Below are 22,148 nucleotides of genomic sequence, written 5' to 3'. Positions count from 1 at the left end.
ACACTTTGGAAGCTATGAAATGGGGAGAGGAGTGGCCCAGTTTTAGGTTCCACTAAAGGGGAATTATATGTGGCATCAAAAGTGTTTAGAATTTGGATGAGTAAACAGGTATTTATGACAATAAACTTTAGTGAAACTTGGTCACTGCTTTTTAATCATATTGCTTAATCTCATAACTTGGTAAAGGTTCCTGTTTCAGGTCCTACCAGGTATCCCCTTCCTCTGTTCTCATCAGACTAATCCTTAGTTAACTTTCTGTTCAACTCTAACCAGCCTGACACCACTCATTAAGCCACTACCCCTGACATGCGGGATAGTTTGTGCATTATTAAAATTGCCATAAATAAGTTTTATTTTACCTTACAGAATTTGACAGTAGATCAACAGTGATATGCCTATATATATATATGCAAATAGAGCACATTATAATAAATGGATTTAAATATAATACAAGCTGAACTGTTCTACAATTAAAACATTGAAGTAACCTTTAAATATAAAAAGACATGCAGTGGCAGTCCTTGGGGTTTCAAATTTCAGCAGCAACCTGTGCAATGCCAAAAGTTGGCACGCTCAACCACCTCCTGCGTTCCATTTTGTACGTGAACCAAGCTGTATATTTAGGTTCTGATCAAAAGGTACATGTGCACTGTACATTACTCATGGAATAATAGTGGTCTGAATGTTTACAGACTTCCTCAGTCAACCACTCAGAAGTTTTGCAGCCCCAGGCACAGTGTAGTATAGATAAATGGCATACTACTAAACATTTTGGTAACTAGAGAAAGAGAGGGAGTGAAAAGAGGAACTTACATCATCATAATATCTTGCTATGTAGTGGTAAATTTTAGTCAAGGCTGCAGACTCATTAAATTCATTTTCATGTTTCTGCGGGGGGAGAAAGGGAAACTGGTGAAACAAGACTAATAGCATATGAAATAGTTAATAATGACATGGCTTGCAGACAACATTGAGCCAAACCATAGCTGAGTGCAAGCAAGCAGATGTACAGTGGTGCCTCGCTAGACGAAATTAATTCGTTCCACGGGTCAATTCGTGTAACGAATTTTTCGTCTAGCGAGTCCCGGTTTACCATAGGAATGCATTGAAACTTAATCAATGCGTTCTTATGGGCTCCGGGGGACTGGCAGCGGGGAAGGCAGGCAGGCGCTTGCTCTCTTGCCTGCCGGCCTTCCCCACTGCCTGTCACACAAAGATCGGAGGGCGTTGCTTGCCGGGGCTTGTCAACCCCGGCAAACAGCGCCCACCGATCTTCGGATCTGTGTTGTGTGACAGGCGGGGGTGGGGGGAAAGCGGAAGATCGTTCCTCTGTCTTTCCCCCGCCCCGCCTGTCACACAAAGATTGACGGGCGCTAATTGCGGGGCTTGTCAACCCCGGCAAACAGCGCACGCCGAGCTTCGGCTCTGTCCCCCGATGCACTACGGCTCGGGGAAGCAGGCAGGGAGACGGCAACAGTCCGCAGCAGTTCCCGGGCTGTTGCCATCTCCCTGCCTGCTGCCCTGAGCCGAAGCACCCGGGGTACGGAGCCGAATTGGAGCACTGCGAGGGGGAGGCGAATGGCGAAAAGCCCCCTCCCGCGCCGCAATTCGGCTCGGGGACTGGCTTGGCGGTGGCAGGAAGAAGGGGAGGAATTCCTCCCCTTCTTCCCGCTGCCGCCAAGCCAGTCCCTGAGCCGAAGTGCAGCGTGGGAGGGGGCTTTTCGCCATTTGCCTCCCCCTTAGCTCGGGGAAGGTAAACGGCAAAAGCCCCCCCCCCGGGCGCTTCAGCTCGTGGAAGCAGGCAGGGAGATGGCAACAGCCCCGGAGCTTCCACGGGCTGTTGCCACCTGCCCGCCTGCCTTCCCCAAGCAGCGCCCGCCGATCCTCCGCTTCCCCCCGCATCCCGCCTGCCACACAGCGGGGATCGTAGGGGGCTTGAGAAGCCCCCTACGATCCCCGATGTGTCGGGTAGGATGGGGGGAAGCGGAGAAAAGATCCTCCGCTTCCCCTTCCATCCCGCCTGCGCTTAGGCTTCCTTGGCAAAGGCAAGCGGGGGACACCTAGCCCGCCTGCTTGCCTTCGCCGAGAAGGCGCCGTTGCCGCCTAATGCCGGCTCTGTCGGGCGGGGGGGGGGGAGAAGCGGACTCCGCTTTCCCCTCACCCCGCCCGACACAGCGGGGATCGGACAAAGCTGTCGGTGGCAGGGGGAGAGGAACGAAATCGCTTGCCTTCGCCGAGAAGGCGCCGTTGCCGCCTAATGCCGGCTCTGTCGGGCGGGGGGGGGGAGAAGCGGACTCCGCTTTCCCCTCACCCCGCCCGACACAGCGGGGATCGGACAAAGCTGTCGGTGGCAGGGGGAGAGGAACGAAATCGCTTGCCTTCGCCGAGAAGGCGCCGTTGCCGCCTAATGCCGGCTCTGTCGGGCGGGGGGGGGGAGAAGCGGACTCCGCTTTCCCCTCACCCCGCCCGACACAGCGGGGATCGGACAAAGCTGTCGGTGGCAGGGGGAGAGGAACGAAATCGCTTGCCTTCGCCGAGAAGGCGCCGTTGCCGCCTAATGCCGGCTCTGTCGGGCGGGGGGGGGGAGAAGCGGACTCCGCTTTCCCCTCACCCCGCCCGACACAGCGGGGATCGGATAAAGCTGTCGGTGGCAGGGGGAGAGGAACGAAATCGTTCCTCTCCTCCTGCTGCTGAGCCTGCACAGATCCCGGGGTTTGGGGAAGCACTTGCAGCTTGTCCAAACCCCGGGATTTGTCCTTTCTGTCGGCGGCGGGGGGGAGAGGAAGGAAGGAAGAGAAAGGGCTGCTTTCCCTTCCTTCGTTCCTCTTCCCCCCCCCCTCCGCTTCTCCCCCGCTAGTTCCTCTTTGTGTTCTGCTGGTCTCTGCCAGGGCAGAGACCAACGGAACACAAAGGAGAACCAGCTGCAGCAAAGGGAAGAAGGCAAAGGAAGATCAGCTGAGAGGCGCTGACAGCTGTCAGGACCTCTCAGCTGATCTTCCTTTGCCTTATTCCCTTGCTACAGCTGGTTCCCCTTTCGCTAGATGAATGTCCTGATTTTCTGATCAGAGGTTTTTATGGCCACGCTTCGCACAATGAAGCGGTGGCCATAGAAAAGCTTGTCGTATAGTGAGGCAACCTCCGGTCAGAAAATCCTTTCGTTAAGCGGAATTTTCATCTAGCAGGGCATTCGTCTAGCGAGGCACCACTGTATGGCTTTCTGGAGTGAAGATCACAGCCGCCGTTATACTCTACTGGGCCTGCTACTGCTCTACTATACATGGACGTTATGTCCCAACAAAGGCTCATGGTATTATCTACAGGTTTGGACATAAACACTATGCCAAACTATGGCTTAATGCCTCAGCAGCACTGTGGGAGAAACACAGTGGCCACAATCTTTGCTCTAGGAACTCACGTGTTTGGCTTAGGACTTGGTGTGAACTGGGTTAATAAATATGCAAGGTGAGGGAGAAACATTACTAGTGTTTGCAGGGCACCATTGGGATGTTTCTCATTCAAGAGGCCAGTTCTTACTTTATGGCCAAGGCACAGCATACCGCCATACCATCTGCATAGGTGGGCAGAAACAATGAAATGATACCTTAGATTCCCGAGTTAAAAATTCTTCTAGCTCCGAAGTGGTCAATGAAGGCAAATCCCTAATTGCTTTATAGAAAGCTTTAACCTCTTCTTTATAAAGTGGAATATCCTTAGCATAGAGAAGTTTGTTTGTTGGTGCTTCCTTTAAAAAAGAAAACAAAGGACAACTAATGTTACAAATGGTCACAGCTATGCTGCAATTCTTTTTTTGGATTCCTGTGAAAATTCAGTTAATTTCTATACACTATATTTCAATATAAATAATGTCAGGCTGACTTACAGTGCCAAACAATTAAAGCACAGAATAAAATGGCAGGTTTACAGCATTAAAACTGTACGGCAGTTCAGATTTTAAAGGCCCTTTTTGGTAGTGAGAGTTGGAATTAGTTTGTTATTATCATTTTTCTAACAAAAATGGATACTGAATGCTGCAATGGATTGTGATAGTTTGTTTTAGTTACATTTTTGGTGGTGTACCTTTTTATTACAGTATGATTTGGTGATGGCCCCTTGGCTAAGCAAGACGGATATTAAAGGCCAGGGAGAATAAAAAGGTAATTGTCTGGCACTGAAAAGACAACCATCTGTAGGGTCAACATCAAGAAGGGCAACTTCCCAATCATCACCAGCTTCACATCAGACAGCTGGGTCCCTTGAAGGAAGGTTAACCACACCCGTTCCTTACAAGTCAATAAGGGAAGCCTCTTGGTAGCTTTGAAGTTTCAATCACAGCCACTTGCTCAGATGCAAAGGGAATTGCATCTTTGGCTCAAATTTTAAACTTTAAACAGGGTTAAGCATTAAATATAACAGAGCGCAGCAGTTGCTTTTTCATGAGCAGTGTGGTGGAAGCCTGAAAGATAAATCTAGCACTTCTGAAATTTCCTTTATTATTTCCATTCTGACTTTTTTGTGCACTAACATTAAAAACTTTAAAATAGGAAATATGTTTCCTGTATGCAAATCAGACAATTGGTGTCATTATCTTAGTGGGGCACAGAAAGAGTGTGTGTGTTAAATGTAAACTACTTGATCTCCCACAGCCTCGTCTATTAAGTGAACCTGATGCAGCAAGGATTGTAATATGCACAACTCCAGATGCCAGATAGAGCTTATTAACTATGTAACTCCCTTTATGGATCTAATCCCACAAAGCACTCTGAATGTGGAAACCTGCACACTTAAGTTCTTGCAAGTTCAGGGCATGCATGTGAAGCGGAGTGAATGCTGAATTACAGAAGAATGGTCTGGAGTAAAATGATTGCCTTCAACAGAGACAGTACTGTAGAAAAATTGGTTTGCAAGGTATAGCCCATAGGTCGGCAACTTCCAGCCCATGGGCCGGATGCGGCCCATGACATCTGTGCCCACGAGCAGCCCGGTCACCGAGCCGCCCGCTCGGCAAGTCCCCCGTGCGCTGCGCTAAACCGGTGCAACGTGGCGCGGGGACTCGCCGAGTGGTGCTGGAAATCACTTCTGTGCATGCCCAGACGCAATTTTCAGCTTCTGGACATGCGCAGAAGCGATTTCCATCGCCGTGCTGCCCATGTCCGGGGCTCCGGAAATCGCGTCTGGGCATGCGCAGAAGCGATTTCCGGAGCTCTGGACATGGGCAGCACGGCGATGGAAATCGCTTCTGCACATGTCCGGCCCATGGAAGATCGTCTGTGGGAATGATCCAGCCCACGGCCGGAAAACGTTGCCAACGCCTGGTATAGCCTAAGGAAAGGGTGTGTAAAACATGAAATCGAGATACTACCTTTCCCAGTTGTTGCTCTGATAGAGAAAAAGCATCCATAAACGCTTGTGCAATTACTGACAAACAGCCATCAAGATGTGGAGTCTTTTTAATATCAAAGACAAATTGAGGGTTCTTCAGTATATTCACCCAGAAGCGAAGAGGAAGACTGGCAAGAGAAAAGGCAAACTTCAAATTAATAATGTTCCAGGAAAAGTTTATTAATCCCACTAAAAGTAATTTAACATCAGTGCTTCATGCAAGTTAGCAGCCTAATAAATAATCATGTCCTCAGTTGATAGTATATTTCTAATGTGCCCTTCACTACTGAACATACTACCAGTTCTTGCATTATTATGTTTGAGTTTTACATGAAGCACATTCATTCATATATATATATATATATACCTGTTAGTTTTCCATATATGGACCACATCAGGATCTGTAAATTTCTTATTTTCAGCCTGAGCATCCAAGAAGTCAAAAAAATATTTCACAGCAACTGGGGCTTTATTGTTTGGTAAAGTCCAAATGCTCCTAAACAGCTCTTCAACAACTGAGTGAATTGCAACCTTTGAAAGAAAGAAAAAGGCGATGCTTTTATTGCTTAGACAAAAGAGTTTCTGAGATGTAAATTAACAAAACAACGAGCTCCATCTATCAAGGACAATTTGTGCAACAAGAATGGAGCTGAACATTCTTCAGTCACCCATTCAAGACTGGCACTATCACAATGTATAAAAGCCATTTCTCAGTGTTTTCTTATACTTCAGATCCATCTCAATGGAAGGGGCAGCTCTGTATGCATCTGTACACAATAATTCCCTTTTCATGTAAATGAATGGGGAAGCCCAGTTGAGCTGCATGTGCCAAGAAGGAAAAACAGATGTAGGTGGTTACTATAGATTCTACAATCTCATTCTGTGTTTTTAAGTCACATCAGTTAATTGCTGCCCCTTTGTGAAGCTTCTTAATCTTATCTTTTCTGGCCTAGCCTGAAATAAAGTTCAGCACTTACCTTTGTAGAAAGGAGTTTAGTAAGATACATTTCCTTCACTTTGAATTTTTGTTTTCCTTTGTGTTTTGCACCCTGTGTATCTTTGGCTGCTTCAGAATCTGGTAATATCTGTAAGAAAGGTTTACATAAATGTGTATGCAGTTTCAGTGCTTAAGGGGGGTAATAATATATAACAAAAACATCTAGTTGTCCGATATTGCTGACTTACCAGATGGCAATAGTCGTTCGGGTATTCCCCATCTGAGAAACATGCTTAAAGGGGAAGAGAGAGAATGAATGAAATGCACACAGTGAAAGGGATTGTGCAGTTGCCAAGAAAGGACATCCAGGTAATCCATGTTTAATTATATTCCTGTGCAGGACCTTGAGGTTGCGTAATTGCCACCCTGTGCTCCTTTGGGAGGAAGGGCGGGATATAAATGTAATAAATACACAACGTAATTCCCACCACTCTGTGCAGTAAGAAGACAGGCCAAATAAATTATCTGTATCATTGGCTTTACTGCTCCCTTTTGCCAGCTGCTGTCACAAAATATCATCCCAGCCCTCTGGGAGCAGGAAGAAAAGCAGAATGAAACATCTGCTGTAGCATTCTGTTGCATTCGTGAAACCAACCCTGCATCAATCTGATGTGTAAAATTACAAATTTCTCTTGTGCCTTGTCTACTTTGGCCTTAAATGGAACCTCTATATTCTCTGCAAACATACAAGAAAGGGTAATATTATCTTTATGACCTACATAAGCTTCCCTGAAGCATCTGGCTGTATGCTTAATGATCTTTTAGACTAATCGGAGCTTATTCCAAAATGGGGAGCCTGTGGCCCTCCTGATGTTACTTGAAATCAGTCCCAGCCAGTATGGCTAATGGTTCAAGATGGGGGGAGTTGTAGCCCAACATCTGGAGGGCCACGGGTTCCCCATCCTTGTGAGTTTCTTCAACTTATTCTTTTTATAGATCATAAAACTGGGCCCTTCGCATAAACCAGGGGTCGGTAAGGTTTACCTCGCCTGGGCTGGTTAACTCCAGCAGAGATCCCTCTATGGGCCGGATTGTGCATGCGGCTGTGATTTCCAGCGTCGGTGTCTGAGCATGCGCAGACATGACTTCCGGCACTGCAGAAGCGAGTCCCCGCACTGCGCTGTGCCAGTTTAGCGCAGTGTGTGAGGACTTGCCAAGCGGGCAGCTTGGTTCGGGGGTAGCTCGTGGGCTGGTTAAACGACCCCCATGGGCCTTAGGTTGTCTACCCCTGGCATAAACTGCTGCTTAAGAACTATGGCTCAAATGATCTGCTATATACTCATAGCTCTATAAAACCCATTACAGTGGGGGCAGGAAACTGTTCATATGTAGCTGGACTACAACTTCTGCTATCCCTGACCATTGGCCTCTCTGGCTGTAGCTGGTGGGCATTGCAGTCCAACAACCTATGGAAGGATCCCCCATCCTGCCATCACAATTATATAAATCAGGCTTGCATTGCTTTCAGTACCTGATAGATCTGTTTTTTTCTTAAAGATTTTAATAGTTTCTCCATCTGAAATCTGAAAAGGAAATAAAACAGCTTTTGTAATATGTATTTTTTCTGCAACTACATGGTTCCTCAAAGTTCACATGATCTACTGTATGTGACTTGTTACTTCATTCCCAGCCAGCACAGGCCCATACACAGCACAGATCAAAGAATGCTTTATGTTCTGTGTTCATTTCCCCACTCTGAGGCTTCCTAAGTGCAAAGTTTCTATTCTGATGCAGCCAGCCAGCCATGCAATGAAGGCTGACATTCCTTTTTTAAAATCATTTTTATTAATTTTCCAATAAAAACAGCCAATTAACATATCCATAATCATAATCCAATTAAAAACAATAAATTTAAAAAACCAAATTACAGTCCTAATTATTAATTTTTCCAGGCTCCCCATAGTCTGGACCTCTTGAAGTATATCTCCTATATCTTCATTCCTGCCTTCTTCTTGTTATTCTCATATTTTCCACATTCCAATCTTAACGCTTTAAAGTTCTCCGTCCCTGGCTATGCAATTCTCAATCATGTCAGAAATCATATATCCTTGATGCAGCTTGACAATCTCGGACTATCTGCAGGTCTAGGAGACAGTCCTCCCCCACCCTGGGGAGTCTGCCAGGGCTAATTACCCGCATATCAACCCTGAATCATCGGCATACAATTATCCGATTGTATGGGAGTCAGCCATTTCTCACCGCCGGAAACAGGAAGCCGAAGGCTGACGTTCCTAAAGGGCCTTATATTTTGGGATGTGTGCAATACTTTTTTAAAAATGTAATGTGATGTACTTATTTGAAAGCACATGTATCATAATGACTGCTTAGGCATAAACTGGTCACATTCCACTGCATGAGGTATGTGCTGAAGCATGCAGTCCAGGTTTTCCCATTAATCAAGTGGGACAACAAACCTTGGAATGGCTGGATTAAGAGTTCCAACCAAAACAGTGCTCATAGGCTGTTAAAACCATAAACATTCTGATGAGCCAGGCTGTTATCCATATAATGGGTCCAAAAGTAATCCAGCTGATAGCTGCAGTGCTCAGCAGTTGAATGCTGTGTGTTTGAAAACACAGTGCTTCCATATTGCTACTCAGTTACTGAAATGACTTGCACAGAATAGGATGCCTTCCAAAAATGGGGAAAAGTGAATCACAGTGCAGCAGCTGGCCCAGTGTAAAGCTTATACTTTGCCAATAGAATCCTGCAGTTACACCAAAATTTACGAAGTGCATGAAAAATAGATTTTGCTCAACTGATGAAGTGTTTTATGACCTGAAACAGGAAATTTACAAAAACTGAAATACGAAGAACATAAAAAACTGCATTTGTTTTTCTCTTTTACTATCGGACTATCCATCCAGCAAAATATTACCAAGGCCAAATGGCAGTGTCTCTCCCAAATCACAGGCAGCTGTTACTGAAATCTTTAAGTAGAGATGGCAGTGATTAAAACTGGAACCTTATGCATGCACAGCTTAATCTTTACTACTGAGCTATAGGGCTTTCCCCAAATACAAATAAAAGAACATGAAGCACAGCCAAGCAGAGGCAAAATGAAGATAGCAAAAACAAAGTAAAGATAGCTCCTAATAAAATCTAATCTCTCAAGGGGCACAGGGCTAACAAAAGGGTAAATAAACATTTAAGTACAAGAAAATACGTGTATTTTGTGGGTGAGTACTCAAGATGAATTCAACCGGATTTATGGGGAAAGAGCATTGCAACAAATTTCACTTCCCTCTGTGATGAAGTGCTAAACATCATTGACAAAAATGGAAAAGGGAATATAATATTCCAGAACCTTTGTAAGTCTTTGAAAACATCTCAGATTACACAATCATAAAAAAATTAAAGGGAACATAAGAGAGATTTTGTCGTTTTGTGTACTTGACTAGATACCTGGAAAGGCAATGAGTAGGTGTAAATCATAGGAAGCAGACCAGTGGTCCATCTAGCTCAGTATTGTCTACACAGATTGGTAGTGGCTTTCCAGAGTTTCAGGCAGGGAAGTCTCCCAACCCTATCTTGGTAATTCAGGGACTGAACTTGGTACCTTCTGCATGCTAAGCAGATGCTCCAGCACTGATCTCCTTCCCCAAACCACAGTAGGAAAGAACACGGTAACACAAAGTTCTGCCTTATACCCAGTTAATTCTAGTGACCCCAATCCAACTAAGAGCAGCTATAACTAAGAATTTTGAACTTGGTGGGACTTGTGCTGCACATACAATTGAAACCATTTCAGTAACTTGGTTGTGACCAATTAAGTCCCTTTGATTACGCTGGAAACGGTTTAGGAACAAACTTTAAAAAGCTTAACTTTTGACTGGTCAATGACATTTATGTTTGGCATGAAAAAGGTTTCATTTTTCTCTCTATGAATTTACTGTTTATAAACACTCAGAACTAATGCTTTTTCAACCAAATGTGCATGGAAATGTAGTTTGGCTAACAGTGCGATCCTGTGTCTCACAAGTACTATGAGATTTACTCCCAGGAAAGAATGTACAGGACTGCAGCTTAAGTGACTTCTTGTAGACCCACATCAAGCAAGTGATAGCATTAGCAAGAGAATCCTGGTCCAGTCTTTCAGCTGGACCATATGACAACTATTAGATACAGTATTTGAGAAGATCATGGAAGTTCATAGAATCTTACAGTTAGAAGGGACAACAAGGGTTATCTAATCCAATTCCCTGCAATGCGGGAATCTTTTGTCCAACATGGGTCTTGAACCCATGACCCTGAGATCAAGAGCTCATGCCCTACCGACTGGACTATCCCAGATTGTCCTTACAAAAGAGAGATCTTCAAATTATTAAGGATTTTTGTTCTTACCGCATAATGTCGTATGGTGTTCAGCTTGGTAATTCCATTTTCCAGAATCTCAGAGGAACTATCTATGTCCAAAAGTTCGGTTGTTTGTGCACCTGACTGAAGAGCTGCCAAACAATTAAAACAGTTGCAATTCAAACATATTCTGTGCTTAGATTTTAAGATGCTACTAGTGGCTTGCGAGGCAACCCTATCATATTTTGCCATTCTGTTAAAATTCTCATAAGAGGTCAAGATGCTAAAAGTACTTGCATTGATGAGGCTGGGTTTGTGCACCATTTGAAACCATATTCCATTCCTTCATGGCCACATCAGCTTCTGTATCACAATAGGGTTTTGAGAACAGCTATTGAGGTGGATCACTACTACCAGTGCTGTACTGGTTATTCCCAATGGATCATTCTGCTTCGGCTAATACTGCAACAACACAGACTGAGATACTGTGCTTGCCAAGCATTTAATTTGCCCGGTCCTCAGTAGGTTGCTACATATTACATAAGCTAACTGTAATCCACAAATGACAGAATTTGTTTAGTTAAAACAGATTGGTTTTAATGAATTCATAGTACAGTAATTTGTGGGTCTCATCTGTTAAGAGCAGAGAAATCGTCATTTGTGGTTTTTCAAAAACCCATTATTAAATTATGCTCTAAGAGTAAACAAAGGAAAATAAATGCCTGATTATAAAGTTATATCAAATATAGGGCAGTGGCAATGCCTTACCCAAGGCCATTTCATTGAGCTGAAGACCATATAGAGAGCCATTCTTGTTCAGAAAGACTTGCAAGATCTTCTCTTTGGCTTGCCCTATGGTGTCACAATCCAGGACATTAACTTGAATTGTCTGAAAAGCGCCTTCACACTCACTTTGTGGGATATTTTCAAAGACAACATTTAATTCCTGAAAGAGAACAAATGTTTAAACACACTATAATTTACAACCCAGATTTAAAGCACATAAAAACCCTTGGTGAATAAAAAGATAACCACCTGCCACTGAAAAGACCTTATAGCTGGTGCCAAGGAAGTCTTTCTGGAGAGCCTATTTCATAGCCGAAGTGCCACCACTGAAAAATCTCTCTCCTTGACAGCCACCTGACTCACTTCGCTTGGAGCAGGGCCTCCAAAGATTATCTTAATGTTCAAGCAGTCATATGTAAATCACTTGTATGCAAATCATTATAATCTGTGTTAGCAAATCTTGTATTATGTCAGAGGAAATTAATATAGACCTTTCAAAAACTTGTTTTCACACTTCACAGTTACTCAGTCCCAACTGAGCTAGTGTGCTAAGTTTGGACCACAGACAGCAAAGTTCAGTTTCATACCCAAAAGCATGCTGAGTGGACTTGGGCAAGTCAGTAACCTGATCTATTCATAATAAAGCATAATTTTCATGTATGAAATAACCACCTCTTATCTCCTCTTCTGATGCAGGCATGAAATTGTAAATATCTGCTTCCAGATAAATAAATTAGTTTTTTATTTATTTGAACTGGTGTTTTTAGCTATGGCCTATCCAAATAAGCTAGGATCAGAAATCACCATTTTATCCTTGGTTTGGACAAACAATAGATTAAGCTACAATTTGCCATGGTTCACATAATAAGATAAACTATGGATACTTGGAAACAGAAGCGGGTGCTTCTGATCTTGCAACCACACTGGGAAAGGCGAGGTGAGAGTGTATTAGCTTAACTGCACCCAGTATCTCTCAACCTCAAGATCATCCATCTCTAAAAACTAAGTGACCTATCTCACAAATTATAGACTGTATGGAGAAAGCAATCTGGCATTTTTTCTCTCCCTCATAACACTAGAATCTGTTATGAATGTCAGTCTATGAAGAACCACAATTCGACCGTAGGCTACATATGTGAGACCACTTCTTGATCTAGAATTCCACCCCTGTTTAGTCATATAGTTCCTACCATACAAGACTTGTTGGTTTCATTTCCTGAACACACAATTAACAAGACATACCACTGTATTGAATTCAGTTACTTGCCACAGTAACCAGTCTTCATTTAGTGTGTTCAAGGCCTTGCAGGTTATTACGTCCACAGGGCCCCTGTTTATCCTTTGATTTAGGGTTGTCACAAGCATATAGAATAGATCCCCAAATGTCTCCTAAGAAACATAATGACACACAATGTTATTTAACTTATACCCTCTTTCTTTGCATTCCTGTGCATTACAATTTATCTGTTAAACAGGGGAAACAACTGGAAAAACTGTGATCTAATTTGCCCATATTTAATCACTTCCCCTGCTTAAAGTCTGCTGCAAATAATATGTATTTCCATGCAAGGAAAGATATGAACCCCACATATAGATTGCATGCTCATCTATTTCTTCACATCTACATATCATGTATGTGTAATGGGAAGCAGCAGCTAGCTGCATGATACAGTTATGCATACATTTAGTGGAAGAGACACATGTGCAATTGTCACAAAATATGTTCTACCTCTATGTTTCACGTTTCTGCCTATGCATGTGGCGTCTCTAAAAAAATATGAAGCAATGTTTGAAATGGTAGATGCCACAGATGAACCTGGAAAGGCTGCTTCTTTCTCAGTCTAAACAGCTCATTTTCCTACTCATCTTTTACCCCAAATATTTATGGGTGCTCAAATGTGGGGTTCCCATTTAATGATTCAAAATAAAACCTGTTCATGCAAACGTATTCCACTGAACTGAAGGGGACTCTTCGAGTGCATGCATGTTACTAAGTACTGAACAAACTGCTAGGCAAGAAAGCTGCTGTACATGCACATCACAAGTGGTTCCTTCTGCATGAAAACAAGCAAGTATAATGAAAAGATACAATACTTGCCCGAAGAAAACCAGAGAGGCAAACAGACATCCAGTTTGTCAGCAGTTTTTCTACCACCGACTCTGTACGCCTTAGCATTAGCTTTGGTTGTATATTGCTAGACTGTTCCATCAAATCCCTTGTCAAGACCTCTAGAATATGGGTTAAGTAGACTAGGTTTGTTTGTAGTGCGATCGTCAAGAAAGATGCAAACAAGCATCTGTTTATAAAGAGAATAATAAATTTAATGACAAAAAGAGGAAGAACTTGAATATAAGCTAATACAGTGGTGCCTCGCTGGACGAATATAATTCGTTCCACGGGTCTTATAACAAAAAATTCGTCTAGCGAATCCCATGGGAATGCATTGAATTTTATTTTTTTTCCCATAGGAACGCATTAATTGAATTTCAATGCATTCCTATGGGAAACCGCGATTCACTAGACAAATTTTTCATAAAACGAATTCGTCTAGCGAGGCAACCTCCGCTCGAAAAAACCTTTCGTTACGCGGAAATTTCGTTAAGCAGGGCATTCGTTAAGCGAGGCACCACTGTATGTAATTCTACCGACATCATTACCTAAGTAATAGAAATACTACCTCGATTTATATGCTGCCACACTCATCCTGGCAGCTGCCACATAAAGTTGAATGAAATACCAGCACTTCCAGAATAAAATAAAATAAAATAGGAGAACTACTAAGAAAACCTGGAGAACAATAAAATGGAGGATACAAATGCATGATTGCTTGTTGACTTAAGGCAGTGAGTACAAACAGTCCACATGACAAAGCTCCAGAAGTAGGTCTCAAATTAAACCAAGACTTGTACTGTCCATAGACCTAAGAACCAAAATGCCAGAGTTTTAAACTCTGTCCATCACTCTACAGGTAACCAAAGAAAAGGACACATGGCAGGAACACTGTAGTTATTTTCTAGACCAGCCTTTCCCAACCTTGGGTCTGCAGATATTGTTGGACTACAACTCCCATCATCCCTGATCACTGGTCCTGCTAGCTAGGGATGATGGGAGTTGTATTTCAACAATATCTGCAGACCCAAGGTTGGGAAAGGCTCATCTAGACCATTAAACACTGTGCTGCAAACTTTTTGTATTATTTCAAGTGAAGGAAAATGATTGTTGGAAGCTCCTATGAGATAAATGTAATAATTTACATTACATACTTGTGTAAATTATGCAGCTAAAAAAAGCAACCTCCAGCTATCTTCAATACCTGGAATTTCACTTCAGTGGAGATGAATCCTTAACTTGGCCTGTCACTTCAACTCTCAGAACACCCCAAGCCCACAAATGCAAGGGTTGGAGAGAAGTGAGTTAATTATCTTACTGGGTGTCCCTTTGTATTAGCATTGTTCTAACCTTCCCCAGTTTTGGTTTCTAGCTATTCCATCCAGTCAATCTTCCAAGTCGTTTAATCCAATAAAGCCCAGAATGTTATTAGTATTCGCAAAACAGAATAACTAACACCAATGAATATGTTAATTTCATTCCACAGAACAGTGCCTTATCTTACTGCAATTTGGTCTGCATATTCTGTATCAATATTCTAAGTTACTGAACTCTTATTAAGATTCCAATATGTTTCTTTCTATTTCAAAGTAATTATACAGACCCAACAGTGAAAGTACCTCTGTAAGGATCAGATACAGGTTGTATTCAACCAAGTTTTATTCAGAGTAGATTCACTGAACTTAATGAACATGACTAAGGCAGCTCCATTAATTTCAATAAGTACTCTGAACCAAAACTTCATTGCTTACCACCTACATTTTCTTTCTAGAAGTTTGACTAATGAGATTTTTTTTTGGAGCAGTGTGAGGGATCAAAGTCAACAGAAACAACATTTCTATATGTGCAGGTTGTTCTTTCAGTGTTTCTACAACTTGAAGAATCGAAGTTCTGTAGCATACCTGTCTTTTACAGAGAAGGTTTTCTGTTTTTCAAGCGTGTGAATCAGAGTAACAAGAAAATGCTTGTTACAAATTAAGGCGTACAATGCTGTAATGCTTTCATCCTTCTGCTCAGGATTTCTGCTCTGAAATACATGAATTGTATGTCTGTTTCTTTGCTTTTAATATGTTGTTAGTTTTATTTTAAATTATAGCTGCAAGCATCAAATACAAAAAAAAGTTGAATACAAAAAAGATGTTGAGGCAGGCAAGGTAATATTGTTTTAACCAACCACTGCTGGGAACTGCTAGGTCAGGGATGGGTTGTCTCTCTCCAAAGGATGTTGGATGCCAACTCCCATCAGCTCCAACGGGCATGATCAGTGCTCAGGGAGATGGAATTTGTAGTCCAACAACATCTGGAGGGCCACAGCTTCACCATCCCTGTTAGCAGGTTTTTAAGATTCACTGTATTTTTGGTTCTCTGAAAAAGAAGAGCGTGAGGATTTCAAACTTCATTAACTCCCCGTATAGCAAGGATTTATAAGTATTCCTATCAATAACAGCTCAGAGCCATCAGCAGCCATTAACAGCCATCTACAGGTTTACCACTCCCATCAGCCCATCACCCATTCCCACCCACCCCCACCACCCTCTGTATATATATAGGGTCTGACACTTCTGTTTCTAGTGTATCTGAAGAAGTGTGCATGCACACGAAAGCTCATACCAAAATATAAACTTAGTTGGTCTTTAAGGTGCTACTGAAGGAAATTTTTTTTTATTTAGCTCAGAGCAGGTAGCCTACTACGAAGGCTGTGCAGGGGATTCGGTTTTGTCCCGAGGCAAATTGGGCCTATTTGGAAGGACCTGAGCATCAACTCGAGTTCAGACAGTCATGGATCACTATTAGTTGGGTGGCTCAGAGTGATCCAATCTATGGCTGTCAGGGGACAGGCAGGTAAGAAGTGTGGGAAAAACCTTCCTTTCAACCTGGCTGCCCCCTGAGAGTGCAGTCCTGGGGGAAAGGCACTCCTGGTCTTGGTAGGAGGAAAGAGGCACAAGGATAACTTCCTCCACCCCTCTCCTTGATACATGTTTAATTAGTGGTTTAAAACCCTAATTAAACATTAGTTCTGCCTGTGAACGTATTTGAGAATGGATCTGGGGAGGGGTAGCGTTCCTCATGTTGACAGATTCTTACAATTCCCAAGCAATGTTGGGCACAAGGCTGCCAGTAAAATATAGCTTGCCACCTGCCATGCTTATGAAAATAATACACACATCCTGTGAATTGTGCACATCTCTGTATGGAAATTAGTTACAGCATTAGATTTGTTGTTCTTATTTATAAAAGTTATCTGTTGCATTATCTGTATAGGAATTCAAAGCAAGATACAGCAAAAAATGAGAAAAGACATGCACTAGAAACAGTAAAAGAATCTTACCACAGTGGTACCTCAACTTACGAAGACGATCCGTTCCGCAGCTGTCTTCGTAAGTTGAGGTTTTCGGATGTCAAAGTGCCGCTTTGGCGCATGCCGCTTTGGCGCAGGCACAGGACGCGCACGCCAGGCGCGTGGGGAGAAAATACTTCCGGGGGTTGTCGACTTCGGAAGTCGGAACCTTCGGAAATCGAAGCGTTCGGTTGTCGAGGTATGACTGTACTCAGTTTTCATTTCTGTTAAACCAGTTGCCTCTTTTGTAAGAGAACTAAAATTATATGTAAAACACTTACAAGGGGTTCACTGGAGTCTTCAATCAAGATAAACGATGTGCCTCCGGCCTAAAATAACAGATTGGCGACTATGATGTTGACAGAAGATTGCAAAACAAAAGATTGCAAAACAGATAAAGCATTCAAAAAGCAGTGGTTTGGATTGGCCCATATGGTGAAGCTTCATGTACACAATAACCAAATGATTTTTCACAGGAAAACCTTTGCATAAACTGCCCCATATTTTTATAAGCAAGCTGGATTCACGGAATAGTTTTCTGGGTTGAAGTCAACTTTGGTGAACTTTTTAGTAGAATGTCACAGCACCTGAGGTAACCTGGCAGCAAAACAACATTCCCTGAAAATACTTTGATGAATGGCATCTGCCCTCTCTTCCCTGCTCCTGTGTACTGTTCTGGGGTTCTCCTAACCCTTCAGAGTGGATTTTGGGAAGGTGTGGGGGCACATGGGGAGATGAGAGGAAAGTCCCATTGCACTAGTGCAAGTCTTTGTGCTGGCCTCCACTAGCACACCGAGTTAGCTGAGTTCAACCCAAAAAATCCCACAAAAGCTCAACAGCAACAAAAACATAACCAAACCACAAGTCTTAAAATCAGCAAGGTTTATTCTGTCTAAGCACTGCCCTTTTATTATAAAGGTCATTTAACTGTATGCAAAGCCATGACACATTTACAACTTGGGTGATTTCAATTACTGCAAAAGGTTTATAACAAATATATACCGTAAGCAGTCGTTTACCTCTGGGAAGGAAGTTCGAATAAGAAAGTGTTTGTAGTCAAGGAAGGGGATTGTTCCAAAACTATCAACCACATCCAATTTTTCCATCTGCAGCTCTACGAAGCCTGCAAGAAACAAAGATCCCCTGGAGTGCTGGTTTTTGTAATATAACATTATCTTAATTACAGCTTTCAAAACGATACTGGAAAGTAGCTATCATGAGACAGTTTTCACAGTATACATTTATCTCTGTACTTATTTTTAATGCAATGGGAAATGTTGATTGCATATTGTGAGGGACAGGGGATATCGCGAAGTCCCTCCCCTCCTGAGTTCAAGCCCGTCCCCGAGCAAAGGGGAAAGCAGGGAGAGTTCCGATTCCAGTGGGGAAGCAGGAAGTCGTGTCCGAGGCTCAGGCAAGGTAGAGGAGCCAGGGTCCCAGGTGGGACAGGAAGGGGCAAGTAAGGGGGGAAGACCCATCCCCCCAACTCCAGAATTACGCAGGAAGAGGAGGGGCAAGAGGATGGGTCTGCCAAAGCTTTTGTGTTGGAGAAAGACGCGCCAAAAGCCATTAGGAGGTTCTGAAACCGACTGACAACATCGCTCCGTGTAAATAGCAATGACTTGAGCACTGTAAATACGCAGCACCAATAAAAGAATAAAATGCAGAGCTGTGTAGCGTCGTTACTCTGAAGTAGTCCACTCCGGCCACTGTGACAGCAACCTCCTAATCATTTTTGGGCTACTTTGGAGTTGCCGGGATGAGCGTGTCAGAGGCGGAGAAGTGGCGGCAGATCGCTGAGCAAGCCCAGCTAGAACTGCAACAGCTGTCGCTGCAGGCGCAGGGAGAATTGAAGGCAGCTAAAGAGGAGACTAAGAAGCTCCAGGACGACCGGCTACAACTTGCGGAACAGGTGAGAGAGCTCCAGGAAAAAGAGCAGCATTTAAGGGCGGTGGCGGTAGACCTCCAAAACAAGCTGGATGCAGAGAAAAACAAGGCGGGAGGGGCACCCCAAGTCCAAGTGCTGCCAGGAAGGAGAGCCGGGACCCTAGTAAGCAAGTTCAATGGAGACCCGAAGGAGTTTCAGGGCTTTGAGACTGAGATTGTGTATGCTCTTGAGCTGCACCACGATGAGTTCCCTGATGATGAGCACAGAGTAGCGTTTATTGTGGAGCACCTTACAGGGGCGGCCAGGGAGTGGCTAAGACCGTTAATTGCAACAAGGAATCCTTGCATGAAGAATGTCAAACTATTTCTAGAAGGTTTGAAAACGATGTATTCGTCCGATAGTCATATGGACCAGACTAAGGAGGAACTTCATAATTTACGCCAAGGAAATATGACAGTTCGCGCGTATTGGGCGAAATTCACCATGCTGGTGCACAGATTGGGGTGGGATCTGGAGTCTGCCCCAATGCAAGCGGCGTTTTACTTGGGGTTGCATGAGGAGGTGAAGGATGAGCTCTCGAGAGGTCCAAAGCCCAGTAATATGGATCAACTGAGCAAAGCGGCTCTGGCGGTGGGGGTGAGGCAGGAATCCAGATGGAGCGACAAGCAAGCAACGCGCGCAAAGCGGGCTTGGTTCCCACGGTCGCAGGAGAAGCCACTCCCTCAACAACCCTTTCAAGCCACGCCTGGGGCCAGTCAGGACCAGGAACCCATGCAGATTGATAGCGCGCGCGCGCGGGCTTTTCAAACCCCAGCGGCGCCAAGACGCAAGGAGGGAAGGGGTGGGAATTGCTTTCTCTGCAACTCCCCCCAGCATCTCGTCAGAGACTGCCCACATCGCAGGGAGTGGCAAGGAAAGGCGGGAACGGTTGTGCCCTCCCCCACTGACGCAGCACCACAGCAGGGAAACGGGAAAGCCTGGCTGCAGGAGACAAGGGGCGGCAGCCAGGCACAGTCAGCAGACAACAGCCCCAGCCCACCCACCCGCACAGAGAGGAGCAGAGCCAGCCCACCCCTCCCAGAGCAGGAGTGGTTCTAGAAGTGACGCTCACGCTCCCAAATGGCTATCCATTGACGGTCCTCGCCCTAATTGACAGTGGTGCCTCAGCCAACTTCTTCTCGAGAAACTTTGCAGAAGAGCACCAGATCCAGCTTCTGCAGCTGGATTTTCCTCTGCACGTGGCAACCATTGACGGCAGAGAGCTGCTGGGAGGGGCCATCACTCATCAAACCCCCCCCATGAGAATGACGGTTGGAAGGCACTCAGAGACACTGGCATTCAACGTCACCACCATCTCAGACCCCCCAATCGTTTTGGGCATGAGCTGGCTGGCGCGCCACGACCCCTCCATAAGTTGGCATCAGAGATGCATCACTTTTGGATCGGACTTTTGCCTGGAACATTGCATGCAGCACCAACCAGGGGAGGGGCCTCCGATAGCCACGGTGGCCACCATGCACGTCAAAGGGGGTGAGGCGATACCCAAACCATACTGGGACCTGCAGGAGGTCTTCAGTGAAGCGGAGTCCGACCACCTGCCCCCACACAGGCCTTTTGACTGCCAGATCAACCTGGTGCCTGGGGCAACTATACCCCCAGCCAAGCTGTACGCCATGTCAGACCAGGAACTGGAGGATCTGCGCGCTTTTATCGACAAGAACCTCAAGCGGGGGTTCATCAGAGAAAGCAAGGCAGCAGGGGGCAGCCCGGTCTTCTGGGTGGACAAGAAAGACACGCAACAGCGCCGTCTTGTGGTGGATTTTAGACGGCTGAATTCGGTGACAGAGCCAGTGGCTTTCCCCATGCCCAGAGTGGATGATCTCCTGACAGCGGCACGCAGAGGCAAGATTTTCACCAAGCTAGACCTGAGGGGGGCGTACAACTTGATCAGGATCCGGGAAGGCGATGAGTGGAAAACCACGATGTTCACGCCTCTGGGCTCTTTTGAATATCTGGTGATGCCCTTCGGGTTGCAAGGGGGCTCAGCATGCTTCCAGGCCTTCATGCACCACGTCCTGGGGTCCCTACTCTTCAGGAAATGCTTGGTCTTTCTGGATGACATCCTTATTTACTCCAACGACCCAGTGCAGCACGTGCAGGACGTCAGGGAGGTGTTACAGCGCCTGAAGGAGAACCACCTGTATGTGAAGCTGGAGAAGTGCAAGTTTCACACCAAGGAGGTGGACTTCCTGGGCTACAAGCTGTCAGACAAGGGGCTGGCAATGGACAAGGACAAGGTGCAGACCATCCTGGACTGGCACAGCCCCAGGACGCGCAAAGATGCCCAACGCCTACTAGGCTTTGCCAACTTCTACAGGAAGTTCATCAAGAACTTCTCTCGAGTTACGGCTCCCATCACTGACTGCCTGAGAGGCAAGCAGAAGTTCAGGTGGACACCAGAGGCGCAAGCAGCGTTCGAAAGCCTCAAGAGGGTGTTCGCCTCAGACCAGAACCTGTTCCACGTGGTTCAGGACGCGCCCCTACGCATTGAAACAGATGCTTCTGATAAGGCTGTGGGCGCCATTTTGTTGCAACTGGACGCCAACAGAGAGTGGAGACCCTGTGCCTTCTTCTCCAGGAAGTTGACCCAGCCCGAGCGAAACTACACAGTTTTTGATCGGGAACTTCTTGCGATCCACGCGGCGTTCCAGCACTGGAGACACTTCCTGGTGGGCGCCAAGCACCCCATCCAGGTGTGCACAGACCACAAGAACCTGGAGTTCTGGAGAACTGCCAGGGTGCTCAACCAGCGGCAGATACGGTGGGCGGAGTTCTTCTCGAACTTCAACTTCTCCATACACTACATCCCAGGAGAGCAGAATGTCAGGGCGGATGCCCTCTCCCGCAAGCCAGAGTACATGGAGGAGGAGGCGCCACCAGCCCCAAGGCACATTTTCCCCCCGTCGGCATGGTCCTGCGGAGCAGCAGTGGTGAGCGAGGCAGAACTCACAGCACTGACGGCAGCGGATGAATTTGCCAACCGCATCTTCAGAGAACTGAGAGGGGGGAGGGAGCAGGCAAAAGACTTTGCAGAACGCAGAGGGCTGCTTTTCTACAAGGGTGCGCTGTACCTACCCACCACCCAGCTTCGACGTACGGTCCTCAAGCAGATGCACGACAACCCTACAGCGGGGCATTTTGGAAGGGACAAGACCACTCACCTAGTCATGAGACACTTCTGGTGGCCAGGGGTGAGGGAAGATGTTCGAGACTATGTAAGGGGCTGTACCACCTGCCAGCGGGCGAAGGTGGTCAGAGCAGCGCCACCAGGGTTGCTGGAGCCCTTAGCCACACC

The 22,148-nt window shown here is 45.3% G+C and overlaps 2 protein-coding genes across 2 annotated transcripts in view; one reads left to right on the top strand and one right to left on the bottom strand.

The window, feature by feature from the left end:
- CEP83 (centrosomal protein 83) overlaps positions 1-9,466 on the top strand; it is a 51,085-nt gene extending 41,619 nt beyond the window's left edge. Inside the window, exon 18 of the mRNA XM_060279703.1 lies at positions 5,802-9,466. The gene's annotated coding sequence lies outside the window, so the exon portion shown is untranslated. The remainder of the gene's footprint in view (positions 1-5,801) is intronic.
- Positions 1-22,148, bottom strand: part of PLXNC1 (plexin C1) — a 63,749-nt gene that overhangs the window by 587 nt on the left and 41,014 nt on the right. The window contains exons 17-30 of the mRNA XM_060279702.1: positions 17,925-18,028; positions 17,187-17,234; positions 15,470-15,594; positions 13,557-13,755; positions 12,701-12,847; positions 11,441-11,618; positions 10,721-10,824; positions 7,848-7,899; positions 6,565-6,608; positions 6,357-6,464; positions 5,747-5,910; positions 5,360-5,507; positions 3,602-3,742; positions 814-888 (exon numbers count right to left, since the gene is read on the bottom strand). Of these exons, the coding sequence (XP_060135685.1) occupies positions 814-888; positions 3,602-3,742; positions 5,360-5,507; positions 5,747-5,910; positions 6,357-6,464; positions 6,565-6,608; positions 7,848-7,899; positions 10,721-10,824; positions 11,441-11,618; positions 12,701-12,847; positions 13,557-13,755; positions 15,470-15,594; positions 17,187-17,234; positions 17,925-18,028 (1,637 nt within the window). The remainder of the gene's footprint in view (positions 1-813; positions 889-3,601; positions 3,743-5,359; positions 5,508-5,746; positions 5,911-6,356; positions 6,465-6,564; positions 6,609-7,847; positions 7,900-10,720; positions 10,825-11,440; positions 11,619-12,700; positions 12,848-13,556; positions 13,756-15,469; positions 15,595-17,186; positions 17,235-17,924; positions 18,029-22,148) is intronic.

This window comes from Zootoca vivipara, chromosome 10, assembly GCF_963506605.1.
Source record: "Zootoca vivipara chromosome 10, rZooViv1.1, whole genome shotgun sequence".
In the NCBI taxonomy this organism is placed as follows: Eukaryota; Metazoa; Chordata; class Lepidosauria; order Squamata; family Lacertidae; genus Zootoca; species Zootoca vivipara.
The sequence above is the reverse complement of the archived record's forward strand: the minus strand, read 5'-3'. Positions and strand labels throughout refer to the sequence as shown.